The sequence below is a fragment of the Balaenoptera musculus genome, chromosome 4 (genome assembly GCF_009873245.2).
Source record: "Balaenoptera musculus isolate JJ_BM4_2016_0621 chromosome 4, mBalMus1.pri.v3, whole genome shotgun sequence".
NCBI classification, from domain to species: Eukaryota; Metazoa; Chordata; class Mammalia; order Artiodactyla; family Balaenopteridae; genus Balaenoptera; species Balaenoptera musculus.
In genome coordinates this window covers 36,136,043-36,157,173 of record NC_045788.1, presented here as the reverse complement: position 1 = coordinate 36,157,173, position 21,131 = coordinate 36,136,043, and the positions used below count along the sequence as shown (strand labels likewise).

Sequence of the window (21,131 nt, the reverse complement as noted above, 5' to 3'; positions counted from 1 at the left end):
AGAAGTTCTGGGAAGCACTCCTTGGCGTGAGCCCTCCCAGAGTCTGTCATTAGCCCCACCAAAGAGCCCAGTTAGGCTCCAGTGTTGGGTTGCCTCAGGCAAAACAACCAAGAGGGAGGGAACCCAGCCCCACCCATCAACAGTGAAGTGGATTAAAGTTTTACTGAGCTCTGACCACCACAGCAACAGTCAGCTCTACCCACCACCAGAGCCTCCCATCAAGCCTCTTAGATAGCCTCAACCACCAGAGGGCAGACAGCAGAAGCAAGGAAAACTACAATCCTGCAGCCTGTGGAACAAAAACCACATTCACAGAAAGATAGACAAGATGAAAAGGCAGAGGGCTATATACCAGATGAAGGAACAAGATAAAACCTCAGAAAAACAACTAAATGAAGTGCAGATAGGCAACCTTCCAGAAAAAGAATTCAGAAAAATGATAGTGAAGATGATCCAGGACCTCGGAATAAGAATGGAGGCAAAGATCGAGAAGATGCAAGAAAGTTTAACAAAGACCCTAGAAGAATTAAAGACAAACAACAGAGATGAACAATACAATAACTGAAATGAAAACTACACTAGAAGGAATCAATAGCAGAATAACTGAGGCAGAAGAACGGATAAGTGACCTGGAAGACAGAATGATGGAATTCACTGCTGCGGAACAGACTAAAGAAAAAAGAATGAAAAGAAATGAAGATAGCCTAAGAGACCTCTGGGACAACATTAAACGCAACAACATTCGCATTATAGGGGTCCCAGAAGGAGAAGAGAGAGAGAAAGGACCAGAGAAAATATTTGAAGAGATTATAGTCGAAAACTTCCCTAACATGGGAAAGGAAATAGCCACTCAAGTCCAGGAGGCGCAGAGAGTCCCATACAGGCTAAACCCAAGGAGAAACACGCTGAGACACATAGTAATCAAATTGACAAAAATTAAGGACAAAGAAAAATTATTGAAAGCAGCAAGGGAGAAATGACAAATAACATACAAGGGAACTCCCATAAGGTTAACAGCTGACATCTCAGCAGAAACGCTACAAGCCAGAAGGGAGTGGCATGATATAGTTAAAGTGATGAAAGGGAAGAACCTACAACCAAGATTACTCCACCCGGCAAGGATCTCATTCAGATTCGATGGAGAAATCAAAAACTTTACAGACAAGCAAAAGCTAAGAGAATTCAGCACCACCAAACCAGCTCTACAACAAATGCTAAAGGAACTTCTCTAAGTGGGAAACACAAGAGAAGAAAAGGACCTACAAAAACAAACCCAAAACAATTAAGAAAATGGTCATAGGAACATACATATCAATAATTACCTTAAACGTGAATAGATTAAATGCTCCAACCAAAAGACACAGGCTTGCTGAATGGATACAAAAATAAGTCCCATATATACGCTGCCTACAAGAAACCCACTTCAGACCTAGGGACACATACAGACTGAAAGTGAGGGGATGGAAAAAGATATTCCATGCAAATGGAAATCAAAAGAAAGCTGGAGTAGCAATACTCATATCGGATAAAACAGACTTTAAAATAAAGAATGTTACAAGAGACAAGGAAGGACACTACATAATGATCAAGGGATCAATCCAAGAAGAAGATATAACAATTATAAATATATATGCACCCAACATAGGAGCACCTCAATACATAAGGCAACTGCTAACAGCTATAAAAGAGGAAATCGACAGTAACACAATAATAATGGGGGACTTTAACATCTCACTTACACCAATGGACAGATCATCCAAAATGAAAATAAATAAGGAAAGAGAAGCTTTAAATGACACAATAGACCAGATAGATTTAATTGATATTTATAGGACATTCCATCCAAAAACAGCAGATTACACTTTCTTCTCAAGTGCGCATGGAACATTCTCCAGGATAGATCATATCTTGGTTCACAAATCAAGCCTCAGTAAATTTAAGAAAACTGAAATCATATCAAGCATCTTTTCTGACCACAACGCTATGAGATTAGAAATGAATTACAGGGGAAAAAACGTAAAAAGCACAAACACATGGAGGCTAAACAATATGTTACTAAATAACCAAGACATCACTGAAGAAATCAAAGAGGTAATCAAAAAATACCTAGAGACAAATGACATTGAAAACATGATGATCCAAAACCTATGGGATGCAGCAAAAGCAGTTCTAAGAGGGAAGTTTATAGCTATACAAGCCTACCTAAAGAAACAAGAAAAATCTCAAGTAAACAATCTAACCTTACACCTAAAGGAACTAGAGAAAGAAGAACAAACAACACCCAAAGTTAGCAGAAGGAAAGAAATCATAAAGATCAGAGCAGAAATAAATGAAATAGAAACAAAGAAAACAATAGCAAAGATCAATAAAACTAAAAGCTGGTTCTTTGAGAAGATAAACAAAATTGATAAGCCATTAGCCAGACTCATCAAGAAAAAGAGGGAGAGGACTCAAACTAATAAAATTAGAAATAAAAAAGGAGAAGTTACAACAGACACCACAGAAATACAAAGCATCCTAAGAGACTACTACAAGCAACACTATGCCAATAAAATGGACAACCTGGAAGAAATGGACAAATTCTTAGAAAGGTATAACCTTCCAAGACTGAACCAGGAAGAAACAGAAAATATGAACAGACCAATCACAAGTAATGAAATTGAAACTGTGATTAAAAATCTTCCAACAAACAAAAGTCCAGGACCAGATGGCTTCACAGGTGAATTCTATCAAACATTTAGAGAAGAGCTAACACCCATCCTTCTCAAACTCTTCCAAAAAATTGCAGAGGAAGGAACACTCCCAAACTCATTCTATGAGGTCACCATCACCCTGATACCAAAACCAGATAAAGATATTACAAAAAAAGAAAATTACAGACCAATATCACTCATGAATATAGATGCAAAAATCCTCAACAAAATGCTAGCAAACAGAATCCAACAACACATTAAAAGGATCATACACCACGATCAAGTGGGATTTATCCCAGGGATGCAAGGATTCTTCAATATATGCAAATCAATCAATGTGATACACCATATTAACAAAATGAAGACTAAAAACCATATGATCATCTCAATAGATGCAGAAAAAGCTTTTGACAAAATTCAACACTGATTTATGATAAAAACTCTCCAGAAAGTGGGCATAGAGGGAACCTACCTCAACATAATAAAGGCCATATATGACAAACCCACAGCAAACATCATTCTCAATGGTGAAAAACTGAAAGCATTTCCTCTAAGATCAGGAATGAGACAAGGATGTCCACTCTCACCACTATTATTCAACATAGTTTTGGAAGTCCTAGCCATGGCAATCAGAGAAGAAAAAGAAATAAAAGGAATCCAAATTGGAAAAGAAGAAGTAAAACTGTCACTGTTTGCAGATGACATGATACTATACATAGAGAATCCTAAAAATGTCACCAGAAAACTACTAGAGCTAATCAATGAATTTGGTAAAGTTGCAGGATACAAAATTAATGCACAGAAATCTTTTGCATTCCTATACACTAATGATGAAAAATCTGAAAGAGAAATTATGGAAACACTCCCTTTTACCACTGCAACAAAAAGAATAAAATACCTAGGAATAAACCTACCTAGGGAGACAAAAGACCTGTATGCAGAAAACTATAAGACACTGATGAAAGAAATTAAAGATGATACCAAGAGATGGAGAGGTATACCATGTTCTTGGATTGGAAGAATCAATATTGTGAAAATGACTATACTACCCAAAGCAATCTACAGATTCAATGCAATCCCTATCAAATTACCAATGGCATTTTTTACGGAACTAGAACAAATCATCTTAAAATTTGTATGGAAACACAGAAGACCCCGAATAGCCAAAGCAGTCTTGAGGGAAAAACACGGAGCTACAGGAATCAGACTCTCTGACTTCAGACTATACTACAAAGCTACAGTAATCAAGACAATATGGTACTGGCACAAAAACAGAAACATAGATCAATGGAACAAGATAGAAAGCCCAGAGATAAACCCACGCACATATGGTCAACTAATCTATGACAAAGGATGCAAAGATATACAATGGAGAAAAGGCAGGCTCTTCAATAAGTGGTGCTGGGAAAACTGGACAGCTACATGTAAAAGAATGAAATTAGAATACTCCCTAACACCATACACAAAAATAAACTCAAAATGGATTCAAGACCTAAATGTAAGACCAGACACTATAAAACTCTTAGAGGAAAACATAGGAAGAACACCCTTTGACATAAATCACAGCAAGATCTTTCTTGATCCACCTCCTATAGTAATGGAAATAAAAACAAAAATAAACAAATGGGACCTAATGAAACGTCAAAGCTTTTGCACAGCAAAGGAAACCATAAACAAGACGAAAAGACAACCCTCAGAATGGGAGAAAATATTCCCAAACGAATCAACGGACAAAGGATTCATCTCCAAAATATATAAACAGCTCATGCAGCTCAATACTAAAGAAACAAACAACCCAATCCAAAAATGGGCAGAAGACCTAAATAGACATCTCTCCAAAGAAGACATACAGATGGCCAAGAAGCACATGAAAAGATGCTCAACATCACTAATTATTAGAGAAATGTAAATCAAAACTACAATGAGGTATCACCTCACACCAGTTAGAATGGGCATCATCAGAAAATCTACAAACAACAAATGCTGGAGAGGGTGTGGAGAAAAGGGAACCCTCTTGCACTGTTGGTGGGAATGTAAATTGATACAGCCACTATCGAGAACAGTATGGAGGTTCCTTAAAGAACTAAAAATAGAATTACCATATGATCCAGCAATCCCACTACTGGGCATATACCCAGAGAAAACCATAATTCAAAAAGACACATACACCCCAATGTTCATTGCAGCACTATTTACAATAGCCAGGTCATGGAAGCAACCTAAATGCCCATCGACAGACGAATGGATAAAGAAGTTGTGGTACATATATACAATGGAATATTACTCAGCCATAAAAAGGAACGAAATTGAGTCATTTGTTGAGACGTGGATGGATCTAGAGACTTTCATACAGAGTGAAGTAAGTCAGAAAGAGAAAAACAAATATCGTATATTAACGCAGGTATATGGAACCTAGAAAAATGATACAGATGAACCGGTTTGCAGGGCAGAAGTTGAGACACAGGTGTAGAGAACAAATGTATGGACACCAAGGGGGGAAAACCGTGGTGGGGTGGGGATGGTGGTGTGCTGAATTGGGCGATTGGGATTGACATGTATACACTGATGTGTATAAAATTGATGACTGATTAAAAAATATATATATACATGAACCATATGAGGACTCAAAGTCTTTTTTTTGTATAATTTTTATTGTCAAGTGTGGTCTTAAATTAGTCACCCACTGGTGACTCCATTCTGGCTTCAAAAATCCTCTGTGCAAGAAATGCAAAGAGTCCATATCTGCACATCAGACTAACTGGTGAACTACAGTTAATGGCTAGGTGGATTTGTCCCTGAGTCTTCCAATAGAGCAAGTGTGCTATTGACCCAGCACCTTCTGTCCTGCTGGTGCAGATATTCAAAAAATATCAATTGAAGGAATGAGTGAATCTTATTATTGAGTTCTTTTCTAGATACACTTTTGAAAATAAAATCACAGGCTTAAGATCACCTTTTGACTGAACAGATTAACCCTGGAAAATCTATAATTACCTAATTTTAAAGGGCATGGAGAATTTCAGAACAAAATTTCAAGGAGAAAAATGTGAGCTAGAAGAAAATTCCATTGCCAACTGTGTACCTTGATTCTACATGGCCTCACCACAGACCCTGGCCAACCCTGCAGCTTGGCCACCTGCATTTGATTTTCATCACATTATAATTTTAGGGTCTTAGTCGTCTCCTATGCTTACGTTTGAGAGAGACCCAGAGAGAAGGGAGTTTTATGTGTATGTGTGTTGTGCGGGGCATTCTAGAAATGAGGCTTCTGTTTCTTCCCCTGCTGTGAGTGAGGTGCTGTACCCACACTGCTAACTCCTTCAGAAGCCACTTTATATGTTACCTCCATTTTCAGGGGAGGAGACTGAGCCTCAGTGAGGATAGAAACTTGCCCTAGGCATACAGTCTAATAGGTAGCAAAGCCAGGATTTAAAGCTGTGTCTATCTGATGCCCCCAGGTCCATTTTATAGAAATATTATCCTAATGAAAAGGAGGCCCATGATGATAGAAACATGAGATTTTTCTAAAAAACCACACCAGAGACTGAAAGAACACAAAGTGAACTCAACCATCCCCCCATGTTATTTCTTAGAATGAATGAAATTAATTTCTTTTTTAACAGCATGACTTGGTGTTCTGTAAAGGATAAAACATCAGCTGAATACATCTAAAGTAGCAGTAAAATGTTTGGTGAATTCACAGTTAAGATGGAAATAAAACTGATTTAGTAAAATTGGAACACAATGTTTTTTTTTGCCATGGGCTTGGTAGGGTTTGGCTCATCCTCTTAGATATGAAAATCACTTTCTCCAAATTAATTTCTTGAAAACTCAGCTGTCCTAGCCTTTCAAGCCAGGAGGTTAGATTGATCTGACGAACACCAGAGGCCCTCAGAGCATCCTGGCCAGGGTCATAAATGAAATGGGTTAGATAATTTTAATATTTGACATAGTAATCCTCAGGGGCAACTGAACTGCAAAAGAATCATACCTCCATTCATTTCTGCTCATTTAGGTATCAGCCAGATTTCTGGAGAGAGATCTGGCACCTGGATGCTGCTGTTAAGGCAGATGAGGAGAAACGGGATGTAAGTGTCCTAGCGGCTTCCCTGGTGGCGCAGTGGTTGAGAATCTGCCTGCCAATGCAGGGGACACGGGTTCGAGCCCTGGTCTGGGAAGATCCCACATGCCACGGAGCAACTAGGCCCGTGAGCCACAACTACTGAGCCTGCGCATCTGGAGCCTATGCTCCGCAACAAGAGAGGCCGCGATAGTGAGGGGCCCGCGTACCGTGATGAAGAGTGGCCCCCCACTTGTCGCAACTAGAGAAAGCCTTTGCACAGAAACGAAGACACAACACAGCCAAAAAAAAAAAAAAAAAAAAAGTGTCCTGGCACCCTTTGCCAGCAACCTATCCTTCTTAATATCACCCTGAAATATGCTGAACCAGATCAGGTACCAGAATGTTCATAGACATTAGGAAACCAAAATAGGTTTTCAAGTAGAGAAAGGTGATGGTGGATCTATTTAACTTTAGAGGTTCATTCATTCAATCAAACAACTTGTTCACTCATCCATCTAATCATCCATCTATCCATCCATCCATCCACACAATAAATATTTATTGAGCCCCCAGTATGTGTCTGGTGCTCTACTAGACTTGAACTAGAGTTTATTGACCTGTGTGGTCAAATAGTAGCCACTAGCCACATGTGGTTATTGAGCACTTGAAATGTGGCTGGCCCAAATTAAGATGTGCTATAAGTGTGAAATACATAACAGATTTCAAAGACTTAGTATGAAAAAAAGTAATGTAAAATATCTCCTCAGTAATTTTTATATTGATTGTATGTTGAAATGATAATTTTTTATATATTGGCTTAAATTAAAATATATTTTTACAATTAATCTCACCTGTTTCTTTTTACTTTTTAAACATAAGTAATAGAAAATTGAAAATACATATGTGGCTTTCAAAATATTTCTATGGAACAGCACCGTTATAGCCTATTTGCAGAAGATTTCTTCCTATTATGTTTTTTTGCGGGGGGACAGATTGAGGGTGTCTTTCAGGGAAGACAATAAAATACAAAGGCAGAAGGGATGATCCCTTAGATCCCTTAGACAGTATTTCTAGGTTTGGGGGTCATTACATTTTTGTTCTGAAAACTTTACTTTGGATGCTAAATATCCAGGTCCAGTGTTCTGGAATTGAGAAAGTGTAGAAAATTGGGGATCCTGTAATGTTTGCCACTCTCTGGTATTTCCTGAGCTGTCATTGGATGTCCTAGATTCCTGAATATCTGTAGATTCCTGCTGGTATATGTGGACAGTAAAAAGATGGCTTAGAAAGAAGGAAATTCTTTGGAATAGGTTGTTTGACATGATGATGGTATGGGAATTAAGTGAAGCTAACTTTGATCTTGTCTCTCTTTTTTTTTTTTAATTTTATTTATTTATTTATTTATTTATTTATGGCTGTGTTGGGTCTTCGTTTCTGTGCAAGGGCTTTCTCCGTTCGCGGCAAGCGGGGGCCACTCCTCATCGCGGTGCGCGGGCCTCCCACTATCGCAGCCTCTCCCGTTGCGGAGCACAGGCTCCAGACGCGCAGGCTCAGCAATTGTGGCTCACGGGCCCATTTGCTCCGCGGCATGTGGGATCCTCCCGGACCAGGGCCCGAACCCGTGTCCCCTGCACCGGCAGGCAGACTCTCAACCACTGCGCCACCAGGGAAGCCCCTGATCTTGTCTCTCTTATTTGAAATAAGACATCTGGGTTGTTTTACGTCTGCATTGACCTACTAGCAGGAAAAAAATAAATAATTTGAACTGTAATTAGATTGAGAATAACATCTAATGACTCAGGGAGTCTGCGAGATTAACTAGTTTTGGCAAAAAAATCTAAATAAATAAAAGAGGACTCAATTCCAAATTTTTTTAAATTAAAATTTAATTAAAATGTAATTTAATTTAAAAATCATCTTATTCTCAGGTCAATGAATTTAGTGGCCTTTCTTCTTTCCTATTTTAAAAAGCTACATAAACTAAAATGGGTCCCCTCTTTTTTCTACTATTCACAAGTGGTACATGGCTTATAGCCTCCTTTCATGCCCACAATCATGCTCAGTCATTTCCTCTCTGGATCAATGAGAAGAGTATGGATGGAGAAGTTAGCCTAGCACTTGTGAATGACAGAAAACCACACCAAAAACTCCTAGTGCAGGTCCTCAGACACACAAATGCTCTGTGTCTATCCATGTCCAACATGATTCATGTTGGAATGAACTTTCTCTTGACCAATGAGCTTAAGAGAAGATTTTGAAATATACTTTGGGGATTTATGGAAGTGAGAGACTTAAGAATGTGAGTATCATGGAGCTCAAGGAACTGTCAGTGACTCTACTGGGAAGAATACAGAAGTATAAGAAAGAAGAAATGGGACATGGGACTGATTTTTTCTGGAATTGGAAAACATGCCATCAATGCCAGATATTATAGCAGAGACAGATGGCATGGCAGGTGCTGTGAAAGAAAAATGACTTACTACTAGGTGAACCAGAAAAAATAAACAAGAAGGACAGAGGAAAAAGTATACAAGTTCCCCTCTGTTGTCAGGAACATCTTCCCATAGCTGTAAAATGTCTAATTGCATTCCACAGGGTTGTAGATTACAAAGGCAGTCTCACCGCCTTCTCCATTGGTTGCACTTTGGGAATTTGTGGCCATTCTTTTGAAAGGACTCACTTTGTCTAGTGGCTTTCTAAGGAAGGAGGGAAGGCAACAACTAATTTGATACATGATGCCAATATTATGAAGATGCTACTGCTAATCTTTTCCTGGCTCAATTTGTTGTCATCTGATATGTAGAAACTGGATGAAACTCATGTTGGTTTATTCTGGAAGTGTTCCCAATTAACATCCTTTCATGGTGCGAATCAAGAGCATGGGGTTGGCATTTTAATAAATTTAAATCAAAGTTGTTTAAAATGAGTCTTAGAAAGCTGGGCTAAGTTCTCTCATTAGTTCCCCAGGGTTTAATATAGGTGCCTTGGCAAAATCATAAGTTAGGGTGTGTTGTGGGTCCATGGAATTGACGGGGAATGGTTGAAACCAAAAAAGGTGATCTACAAATGCTAAGGGTTTACTGTGAGGCACACATACAAAGAACAGTGCCAACATATGTAGATTTAATATAGGAAAATTCAGCAATATGCACTTGGCAACCACTGTCCCATCGCTTATATTAGACAGAAATGGATGCAGTTGAGCCTAAAATTGCCAATGTGAGTTGCTAAAGTAAGAAAAGTATGTGAATGATATTAAGGCTGTTACCAAAAAAAAAAAAGGTGTCTGGGAAAGTATCTAGTGATGGTTTTGTCACTATATTTGGAGAAGAAATTGAGTAATTAAAGGATACAGAGTAACATTGACAAACAAGTCATTACTATAGGGTTTTCAAGGGTAATTTTGATTATACGTAACATTTACTTTTCTATTGTTTTTAGAAACCCTAATAGCCTTCCTAAGGTAGACCCCATTGTACAGGTACAACTTTCACTCACATACACACATATATGATTCACAAAATCATTGCAAAAATGAAACTTAATAACAACATGGAATCCAGACATAGCTTACACACCTTTTTTTTTTTTTTTTTTTCATTTTTAGGAGAGAAAATGCACCCAAGGCTACCTGGAAATCCCCGTCTATTTCTTATTTTTTTCTTATTTCCTATTTCTTCTCTCTGTTGCCCGGATCAGTCCTTTCCTCTGTTACAGTAAAGAAGGAAAGACTAAATGTAGAGAATGAGTTTCTAGAGACTAATACCAAACTGGCCCTTCCATCTGGCTCACCTTGGAACAAATGAGTGTATTGTTTGAGGATACACATTTTCTGCAAAGCTAGGGAGACATCACAGGGAAGCTATTTCAATCTGGAATAAGTCCTACATGGGGACTTGCCTGTAGTGTGAACCTGCTAAGTCATCCCAGAGGAATAAGCCTCAGAGTCCTATGTGCCAGCCAGGAGTGGATCTCTCTTTGCTGGGGGTGGGAGAGAGCAGGCTACATTCCAGCATAAGGAGGCTGGTTGCCGCAGAGCTTTGAAATGCCATGTTTCTTGACCTTATCAACAAGTACAAATCTCTATTTGACACCCTTCATTAGACTTCAGAACTTGGACAATGACTCATGATAAAACAGCTTCCTATTCTGCTTTGTGGAATTTTTTGTAAGAAACTCAGAGAAAATGTAAATATTCTCTGATTCCAGTGGAGACTGGTTAATGCTCCAGTTATACATTCTATCAGGTAGCAATCTGGTTTGTTTTTGTTTTCTATGTTTTGAAGCTCCCTTCTGATAAATGTCAACACATAATTAGTCTTCATGTAAGAGATACCATTATCTTATCAGTATCACATAGTTTGGCTCCTAACTGAGAATTTTCTCCTTCTGTAGGTATATAATGCAAATTATAATGTTTTCTGTTTCAGAGACTTCTATATTATATCCCTCAGATTAAAGATAGTGGTAGAATGGGGAAAATGAGCCAAAAAAAAAAAGATGCTGAAAAATCCCAGATGTTCTTCTTTCCTGTACATAGCATAATTGCAAAGGACATTTTTCCAAAGAGGAAAATAGTCACTAGGCACTTAAAATGGGAAGCAATTTCAGTCTTTCACAGCCGCCACTGAATGGCATTTTACTTGACAATTGTGCTCATGTGATAGCTTCAGTGCTCTGTTTTAATGTGGCATTGAGAATAGTGTGACATATTATCCTTGCAATAAGCACTTCTTACACTAATAAAATGTTTATGATTTGCTTTATCAAACACCTATTCTTTGCTTTGATAAAAATGTGCATTTTATGTCATTTCCATGGATAATTTATTATGAATTTCCAACACTGATATTGCTTTATAATAAACTCCTAATTTACTCAAATCAAAAAAAGCAGAAAACTCTAGGAGAAAATTAGATATATAAATATATATTTTAACCATTTCTCTGTGGTTGAGAAAGACATAAATAGCAAGGAAAATAGTTTCCACAACTTTTATTTTCAGAAATGCAACCTACAGAAATATCTATATATACTGCAATCATCTATAACTTCCATAACTTCTATAACCCTCTAGCAAGAACAAACCTTTACAGAACCTGATTTATTACAAGATCCTGAACTACCTTTTGAATAATCAAAACTAAATTTACCTTAGTGTAATTTTATGTCAAGTATTCTAATTCTTTAAAAATTTGTAAAATCCATGTCATATAGTAAACCTCAAATAACCAAAACATTATTTTTTTCCTTCTTTTTCCCAAATATCTTCATTCTCATTCACCTCAGGTATATGATAATCCATATGATTATAAATCTCAATTAACTAGAACCTTCTTTTAAATTTTTCCTCCCAAACTATCTTCAATCATCCTAGGTAGTTTCCATAAATAAATGCAGATTGAAGAAAATCTGGTTTTAGGAACATTCTGAAAGCTTCCACAGGGAGATACTTAAATTGTCTTTAAACAGTTGTTAACACAATGGGGATAAAATATTGCAGCTCCTTGAGAATCAAAAACCAGATTGCAACGAAGAGTCACATTTTCAAGTAGTCGCTCCTGTAAAGCCTCTGCTCATGGTAGCACTTAGCACTTATCACCACAGATTGGAGACTAATCCGACCTAGAGTCATTATAAAGTAAGAAGACCCTCAGAGAGCTCACTCCAAAATAATGATGGCTGGGTTATAAACTCCCCTTCCAATTACGTTTATTGTTTTAGTCGATAAAATCACAGAAGTGAAACGAACCTGGAGAAAGTGAGCACTGTAATGGTAGGAGCCACACTCCCAGTGCCTGCAACTGCTTAAAAATTAATGAAGATGCAAGATGCGGAGCACTGACTTTGTGGGTAAATAGTGAGGCTGAAAGACATCGTTTTTTCACGTTCAGTCAAATCAGTCTGAATATATTTCATTTCCTACTGTGAGTGTAATAAGTCGTCAAGCTAGAATCAATAACTCTAGAGTCTTTTATTAAATTTCTTCACTCACCTTCCATGGGGGTGTTACTGTCTGGTCGATTTGCGAAGACTACATCCACATACTCGAGCTGCAGCCTCTGGAGGGAGCCCTTCAGTCCTGGGAACAGAAGCAGGAAAACCTCAAAAAATCTAAATATGAGCACTATTAGAAATAGTTGAAGCTTGGTTTCCTTCAAGAATTTACTTTAAAAAAGAAAAAGCATTGGATTCGTTTCAAAAAAGACAGTGAATACTGTGATGTGTTCATTGGTCCTTGGAACCTTTAAAAAATATATCAAGGGCTGACGTTTTCCCCAACAAAGAAAAGCCTTAGAACTTTCTCAATGGTATTAGTGCTCCACCGGAAATCCACACTTGGTAATGACTTTTCACGGTGGCTCCTGTGTGTCTGTGTCTAGAAGCAAAGTTTAGAATAAAAAGCAGCCTGAGTTCAACTTCTTTCTTCTTGAAAAATGCAAATTAATGTCATGCTTTGAATGACTTAATGGGCTTATAATGGGATGGAGATATATTTATTGCATATCAAACACATTAAAATGGTGTAAATCATAAATAAGTGACTGACAACCCCATCTTAATGTACACATGGGTTTTAATAGGAATAAAAGGGCTGGCAAATGAAGGCTTCACTCAACATTTTACTAATTAAAACAAAGTTCGAAGAACCTTAAATATAGTTGAGCCCTACCACTTCTATTATTCCCCATTCTTTTGAGAAGAAACAAAAACACTAGAAGCCCTAAAGATTTAAGGGGTAATATAAAGGAGTGAGAGCTTAAAAAAAAAAAAATCTGGAACCAATAATCTATGTCTCAACCCTAACCACTGAGTCACATTCCTATGATTATGCAGAAAAAAATATTTAATTTCAGTAAAATTAATACTTCCCTGAGATAGAACATATTGTATATAGTATTATGCAACCAAAAGGATGACAGTGTTCAAGAATTATTTTATCTCATTTCTATGAGGCACAGCATTTCCTTATCAGCCTATTTAATTCCACAGGAAGACTGGGGGTTTTTCTCTTTTTATTATAGGCATAAAATTAATTGCATGTTAAATGAGGCTCTTATAAATTTAAATTTGGCTCATTTAAATTTGATTTTTCGAACTGGCTTATCGGCCAGCCACAATTACTTTTCTGACAGGAAGATGGAGTGCCTGAATACAGTTCCGGAAATATTTTTTCATTAATTGAGAAAGGATTGTCTGTGATGGCAGCTTGTTAAAAGAAGCACTGATGAAGAGATTAGGGCAGACAGGTGTTGTAAGGTCTAATGCCTGTTCTTAAAAAACCAGTGACTTTCAGCCTCGGGGTATTACCAGTTATCTCAATGGGCATCTTGAAATTAAATTTAGCTTAAAAAGCACTATGATATGAGTCACCTTTGGAAGCAGTTGTGTGTATGGAGGAGGTAAGGAGAGGAAAAGATAATTAAGCAAACAATAATAGGGTATCCCAAGGTCTGAAGGGTTGGAAATCTGTACTCTAGCATGTGATCCCACTTGGGTTATTTGACCTTTTTGTGTGTGACTCAGTTCTCTAACCTGTAGTGGAGATAACAATACTTACAACCTTCAGAATCGCTGCTCCAGAGAGCAAATAAAATCAGTTGGCAAGCACTTGGTAAGTGCAACAGTCTATAGAAGTGCGGTAGTTATAACAGTGGCGCTCATATCTGGAAAGACTCAGGATGAACGGTGCCAAAGACTAGATGCCAAAGATTTTCACTGGACCTCCTGGTTTTAAAGGGAGACATTTAGTGACAGTTCTGGCCCATGCCTGGCACTGGAAACGAAGTGTCCTCCTTTCTGATGATGGCGCTCTCCCTCTGTGCTCTTCTGAACAGCTCAGTGTGGGCTGAGAGAAACTAGAAGGAGCTATGACTAACTCTGCCCTGTTGGAATGCAGTGTGATCAGTCACAACCGAAGTCCTTTCGTCTTCCATGCCATAAGCAAGTACTGAGTTCCAATTTGATCTGAAACTGTGCTGGGCTCTGGGGGGTTAAAGATGCATGGACATGGTATTTATCTCCAGGGAGCAAACAGTACATACTGAGAGCATCTATTGGCATAGGTTCATAGTTCAAGGTAATAGTATGCACCCATAAACAATGACATGGACTTGATAGAATGACAGTCTCATTGTATTCAGTCATTCCTCATCTCTCAATTCTTTCTCTGGAAAGCCTTTTTTCTTGATATTTAGGCCAAGATTCAAGAGTATTCATGTGAGAATATAAGAAGTGATGTGTTGCATCCTGGCAATGATCCACCAGGTCCCTACTCTTGACTCTGAAGTGGAGTAAAAGGAGGTTGTGCACCTAAGAGACACTGTCCGCTCACTTTGAAAATCTCAATCACATAAAGTTTTGTAATCCATGGCATGAATTTTGGATTTTACTCTATGTGAGATGGAAAGACGTTGGTGAGGGGTTGGGAGGTAAAGAAATGGAGTTAAGTTGGGGAAATGATGCTATCAGATTTGTGTTCTGAACTGATCACTTGGCCTGCTGAGAATGACCTTCAGGGGCGAGAGTGACAGCAGGGAGGCGAGACCAGTGAGGAGGTCACTGTAGTAGACAACGCTTGGACCAAGTTGATGAGAAGTGTTCAAATTTGGGACAAGTTGTATAGGTAGAAATAAGAGGACTCTTGGTGTGCTGAATATAGAGTGTGGAGGTAGAGGTATCAAGGAGGACTCTTAGACTTTTGGCCTGAGAAGTTAAGTGACTGTTAGTAAATGAGAAAGTCACGGGAGAAGCAGATTGGTGGTAGTGGTGGGAGCCATGATGGGTCTGAGCAGCACATCAGTCAACCCCACGGAGCTCTTGGCAGCTGGATGGACAGTCTGGCATTCAGAGGAGAGGTCTTCATGCAGGTGGGGCACAGGCCTTGGGATCCAGGGTACTAAATCGCGCTGGCTTCAATGACTTTGCCAGTCTCTTAGCCTCTTTGGACCTTAGTAGCCTCATCTGTCCACAGACAAAATGGAGCTAGATGGTCTGTCTGTTTTGATCTTTCATGTGACTACAAAACAAATCAGGTGGTCCCGGTTTTTTCTCTTTGGATGCTTTAATCTTGTAGCAACATAAAGACATGCTAACAAGTATCTCCTTGAGAGCCATTTAGGGTTTATCTCCAATAAACAAATAGTCATATTCTACCTCTACTTAGCAAATGTTTGTTGAGCATTGGCTTGGGGCCAAGTATTGTTTTAAGTTTAAGTAGATGTGCAAAAATGCATTAACCTTGGCTCCAAAGGGGCATCCGAACGGCTAATCATGACCTAAGGAGGTAAGTGATCCCATGCAGTGAATGCACTTGCTGAAGGCACTTTTAACATTAGCCTGTCCCTTGGCGCTAACCCAGTGTCTGTGGGAGTGAAGACAGGAGAAGCAGGAGAAACGTTCCCTGCTCTTGAGGAGATGTCTAGATGTTAACTGGCAAGGCCTCAAAAGTCCACAGGAGAATAAATTATGTAAAGAAAATAGCTTTCAAGTGACAGTAAAAAGAAATCTAAGTTAATCTCTCTTTTAGGTTCTGAAGTGTAACAGGAACTGTATTGTTCATAAGGTGAAAATTGATTCAATTTAAGCCTATTTCATAGGCGTCTAAAGGAATATGTTCATTCCAGATGTTAAGCAGTTTGGCAGGGTTAGAGGTGGAACATGTGTTCATTGTTGCAGATTTAACTCTGTAGAAACAAGGCTACGAGTAGTTTGGAAATTCTGCAACGTTCTCTTCAAATATGCTGTGTCATCATCTTCTACTCCTATGGCATATTTGTATTCCGATCAGGCTTGAAAAAAAATGTTGCCTTAAATAATGTACACTGCTTCCCAATATAATTTTCCAGCTTCTTCTCGGCAGACCTCTCAGTCATGATTTGAGACATGCTTCTTTTTATAAAGACTGCCCTGCATTAGAATAACATAAGTGGCTACATCTCCCATTATGAAACATGATTGTTTTGGGTGGGTGATTTCAGTTTACCATGAACATGGTGCACTGGGAAGGAATCCTGTGGTGAATCCATTTGTTAAGAAATTTATTCTTTAATTAAAAAATCATCAATTGTCTCTTTTTTAAAAAGTTCAGATAGTAGGGTTTAATATTTGCCATTCATTAAAAAGTTTCAAGCGGAGCTTTCTCAGATTATTTTCCTCTCCTCCTCCTAAAACAAGGACAGTGGGTTTGTGTTTTGAATCACATAACAAAACTGTTGTTTACCCGAAAGGCAAATACAGACTTAAACACAGCTTTTGCCTATAAAAGCACAGAAACAATTTACTAATGCTTACAATTTGACTTACCAAACTATTTCCATTCTTTCATGTTAGATACTAAAGAGCTTTGATCTGCTAAATTTTAACACTGGCACAAATTTGGGTTTAATGAATGTTTGTGGAATGGCTGAATGGATAAATAGACTTTCAGAGCCTGAGAGGATCTTGTGATTCCAAATGAATATAATAAACCTATTAGTGAAATTTCTACTCCCTCCTTATGAATCTAAGGAGAATGTTGTTTCTAGCTGGATCTAAGTCAAGGACTTTGGGTTCACTGAAAAGGTCTTTCATATGACTTTTTTCAAAATTGTATTATGCCCAAATCAAGCTAATTTTACACTCTAAAAACTAACTCAGGTGGCCAAGGTCACCCAGCACACAAGTGGCCTGAACTCTACATGAATTGGACTTCTGTCTCATTCTTTAACAGTGCTTCTCAAACTTAATGTGCATATGAAACTCCAATGTTGAATAAGGTCATCCTCATCACAGGCCAAGTACCAATGAAACCTGAGGATAATGATTTGTAAACTTTTTCAAAATTTATTCTGGGTCTAGAAATCTCATGTCCCTTCTTTTTTTCTGTAAAATTCACTCAATTCCCTAATTTCAGCCTGCCTAGAAATATCCTTTGAGCTGAATCTCTTGCAGTCATGAGTATTTTTGTCTTTGGCTGAAACTATAAACTGCAAAATACCACCAACAGTAACAGCATAATAATTGATCCCAATTCTTCTTCAATCTCAAAAGTTTGAAATTTTGTGTTAGCTTGAATCTGGGTCAATTTGAATTTCAGCTGAACTGGTTTATCCATCCTGAGAGATTAGTTCCCAAGAGGATTTCTGACTTATTTAAAAGGGGAAAGAATTTTATTTCTATTGAGTTGTATGTGGCTTGAAGAAAACTGACTTAAAAAGGAGAGTTCTGAAATTATGCATACACACTGGTAAATATTAAAGCAATAGAGATTCAGTGAAAAGCACAGTAGCACAACTTCTCCATTCTTTTTTTCATCGATTTTTCTATTTCTTTGTTGATTGCTAGTGTAAATCACTTTCTGAATCTCTTTTTGAATCAATTAGATCAAAAAGAAAAGAAAAGAAAAACAAGAACTTTCTAGGCAGCACACTGCCGCCATGTTTGTTCAGCTTGGTACACAAGCCAAAGACTTGGATTTTTCCTTTCTGACAAACTTTGTGGTAGATGACACAAGTCATGGGGCAAACGCTAGAGCAGGAATGGTAACAGTTTGGGGAGGCAGGCTGGGTTTGACTGTACAATGTCAAATTGGATACTATGACCTGAGGAGGGATTTTGTTTGGGTAAGGAATTTGCAAGCTTTCTCAAGAGCTAGAATGTGGTCATTCTTTGTGGCAGCCTCAGAATATTACTTACTTAGTGTCCTTATCCATAGAAAGAAGACTGGCAGTTACGCTATTAAGAATGATGATGATGGTGATGATGACAAAAATAACATTTATTAAGTGCTTATTATATGACAGACACTGTGCTCAATGTGAACAATCGAAGTTCAATTCCTGAACAGTAACCTTGTGAGGTAGGATATTGATAGCCCATCTAGAGTCCAGGAAATGAGGCTGAGTGAGGTTAAGTAACTTGCACAAAGTCCCCCAGCTCATAAATGACAAGAGTTGGAACTTGAACCAATGTTTTTCTGATTCAAAGCCCAGATGCCTACAAATATACTAAAAACCAGTTAGTGATTAATACATACATTTTTGTATTTATAGTAAGTGTGTATAGGTAGATAGATAAGTCAGTGTAACTACAGGGAAAGTAGGGAAGGCTATGCACTGTATTGTCAAACTGTGGAATGAGATGAGGTGACCAAAGGGAGGAATTTACTTCTTATATTATTTATTTGAAAGTAGTGGGATTAGAGTACATCTTATGTTTTGGGTGACTTTGGTATTTCATAAATGAAATTAGTTTTAAAATGGAGAAGAATCATTTGTCTCAATGATTAATTATGAATCTAAAGTTATAAAAATCTTGAATTTTTATGAAATTGCTCATGAACTAGTGTAAAGATGTTAGAAACATATGGCGGCCCCTTTTAACATTTTTTCTTTATTGCAAAATGTAGAAGTATAAAATTTTGTAATATATAGACAAGCAAGAATAAATTAAAAATTCCTCACAATTCTTATAATCCTCACAGTAGGGTACAGTACTCTACGACATAAAAGATTTGGAGACTGTATTATTTCTTGTTTATTCTAAATGATACCATTTTTGAGTACCATTGCAAAAGCAATGGCACTGTGAATCAATTATCTAGTAGTAACTTTCCACCAGTTTTTTTTAATGCATAGATGCTCTTTTTAAAAAAGCATAGTAGTCTTAACATATGTCCACATAAAAACCTGTACACAGATGTTCAAAGCAGCATTATTCATGATGGTCAAAAAGTGAAAACTCAAATGTCCATCGACTCATGATTGGATAAACAAACTGTGGTATATTCATACAATGGAATTTTATTTGGAAACAAAAAGGAATGAAGTACTGATACATGCTACAACATGGATGAACTTTATGCTAAGTGAAAGAAGCCAGTCACAAAATATTACATATTGTATGATCTCATGTGTATGAAATGAGACAAAAGTAAATTAGTGGTTGCTTGGGCTGTGGGTAAGGAGGGGATAAGAAGTGACTCTTAGTAGGTACAAGGTTTCTTCTTGGGGAGATGAAGGTGTTTTAAAATCAAATTATGGTGATGAGTGCACACTCTGTAATTATTCTCAGAACCAATGAATTGTATATTTTAAATGGGTAAACTTTTATGGTATATAAATTATATCTCAATAGTTTTTTAAAAATCTTACAGAAGTGCTTTATTAACGTTAGCATAGCTGTAAAAGAGAAGAGTTCTAGAGAATCCAGTCTTTTTCTTTTGAGTTTTCATTTTCCCCTCTATATCACTACACTCCCCACACTCAACCCCAGGAAGAAACGTGGTTGATTGTGGTTCTTCTCATAGAGAATTTTTTTCCCCTTCCAATGTGTTTTGAACTTGTTTGGTTGATACCTTTCTTGAATCGGCAGCCCACAAACGAAAATAAAATGGAAGCAATACTCACCTTCAATAATATGTTTTCTTGACAACCCTCTTTCCGTCTCAGCTCTGACAAGAAAAAGAAGCAAATGACTTTGAGTGGAGGTGTGCTTCTTTAAAAAATCACTGTTTCAAAAGGACAGAATACTCATTCTAGACTGAATTGTTAATGGTATTCCCTGTTCTTAGCAAATTCTGCACCACTGCAGTCTGGGGAGAGAAGGCTGGTGGGCAGCACACCTAGCGGCTTTTCTTTGGAGACCCCAGGAGACAAACTAACCATCACTGTCATCACACCACGTAAATAACAACTCAGCTGTGCACACCTTGTCCATATATAATTTGACACTTGACACATGGCTCAACCTTCCCACCTTGTTTTTAACCAATCCCAAGCCAAACAAAACGAAACAAAACAAAAGCTTGACAGAAGTTTGCGAGCTTGCTATAAGATTGTCGGGCTACTGACAGCATTGGCTTTTCTGAGAAAGGAAGCAAATTTGAAAGTGACTTTTGACTTTCAAAAGAAATTAAACAACTATTTTCTTTTAAAAGGTGATGTACCGAGTCTTCCTTAGTTTCCTAAGAAGATGAATATTTAATGGACTTTTGCCTGCCCAGACCATTCTCAGACTCTAGCCAATTAGAAAGAAATGTGGTCCTTGAGTTTTAAAGTACTGATGAAATACTTCTTTAACACCAATACCTTTGTCAACCCCCTTTTTAAAAATTTTATTTATTTTATTTATTTTATTTTGGCTGCGTCGGGTCTTCATTGCTGCGTGCCATCTTTCTCTAGCTGTGAGCAGGGGCTACTCTTTGTTGCGGTGTGCATGTTTCTCATTGTGGTGGCTTCTCTTGTTGCAGAGCCCGGGCTCTAGGCACGCGGGCTTCAGTGGTTGTGGTTCGCAGGCTCTAGAGCACAGACTCAGTAGTTGTGGAGCACGGCGCACAGGCTTAGTTGCTCCGCAAGCATGTGGGATCGAACCCGTGTCCCCTGCATTGGCAGGTG

The 21,131-nt window shown here is 38.0% G+C and overlaps 1 protein-coding gene across 1 annotated transcript in view; it reads right to left on the bottom strand.

The window, feature by feature from the left end:
- The window catches only part of KCNAB1 (potassium voltage-gated channel subfamily A member regulatory beta subunit 1), a 282,120-nt gene that overhangs the window by 55,894 nt on the left and 205,095 nt on the right, over positions 1 to 21,131 (bottom strand). Inside the window, exons 7-8 of the mRNA XM_036849548.1 lie at positions 20,145 to 20,188; positions 12,752 to 12,838 (exon numbers count right to left, since the gene is read on the bottom strand). Coding sequence (XP_036705443.1) covers positions 12,752 to 12,838; positions 20,145 to 20,188 — 131 coding nt within the window. The remainder of the gene's footprint in view (positions 1 to 12,751; positions 12,839 to 20,144; positions 20,189 to 21,131) is intronic.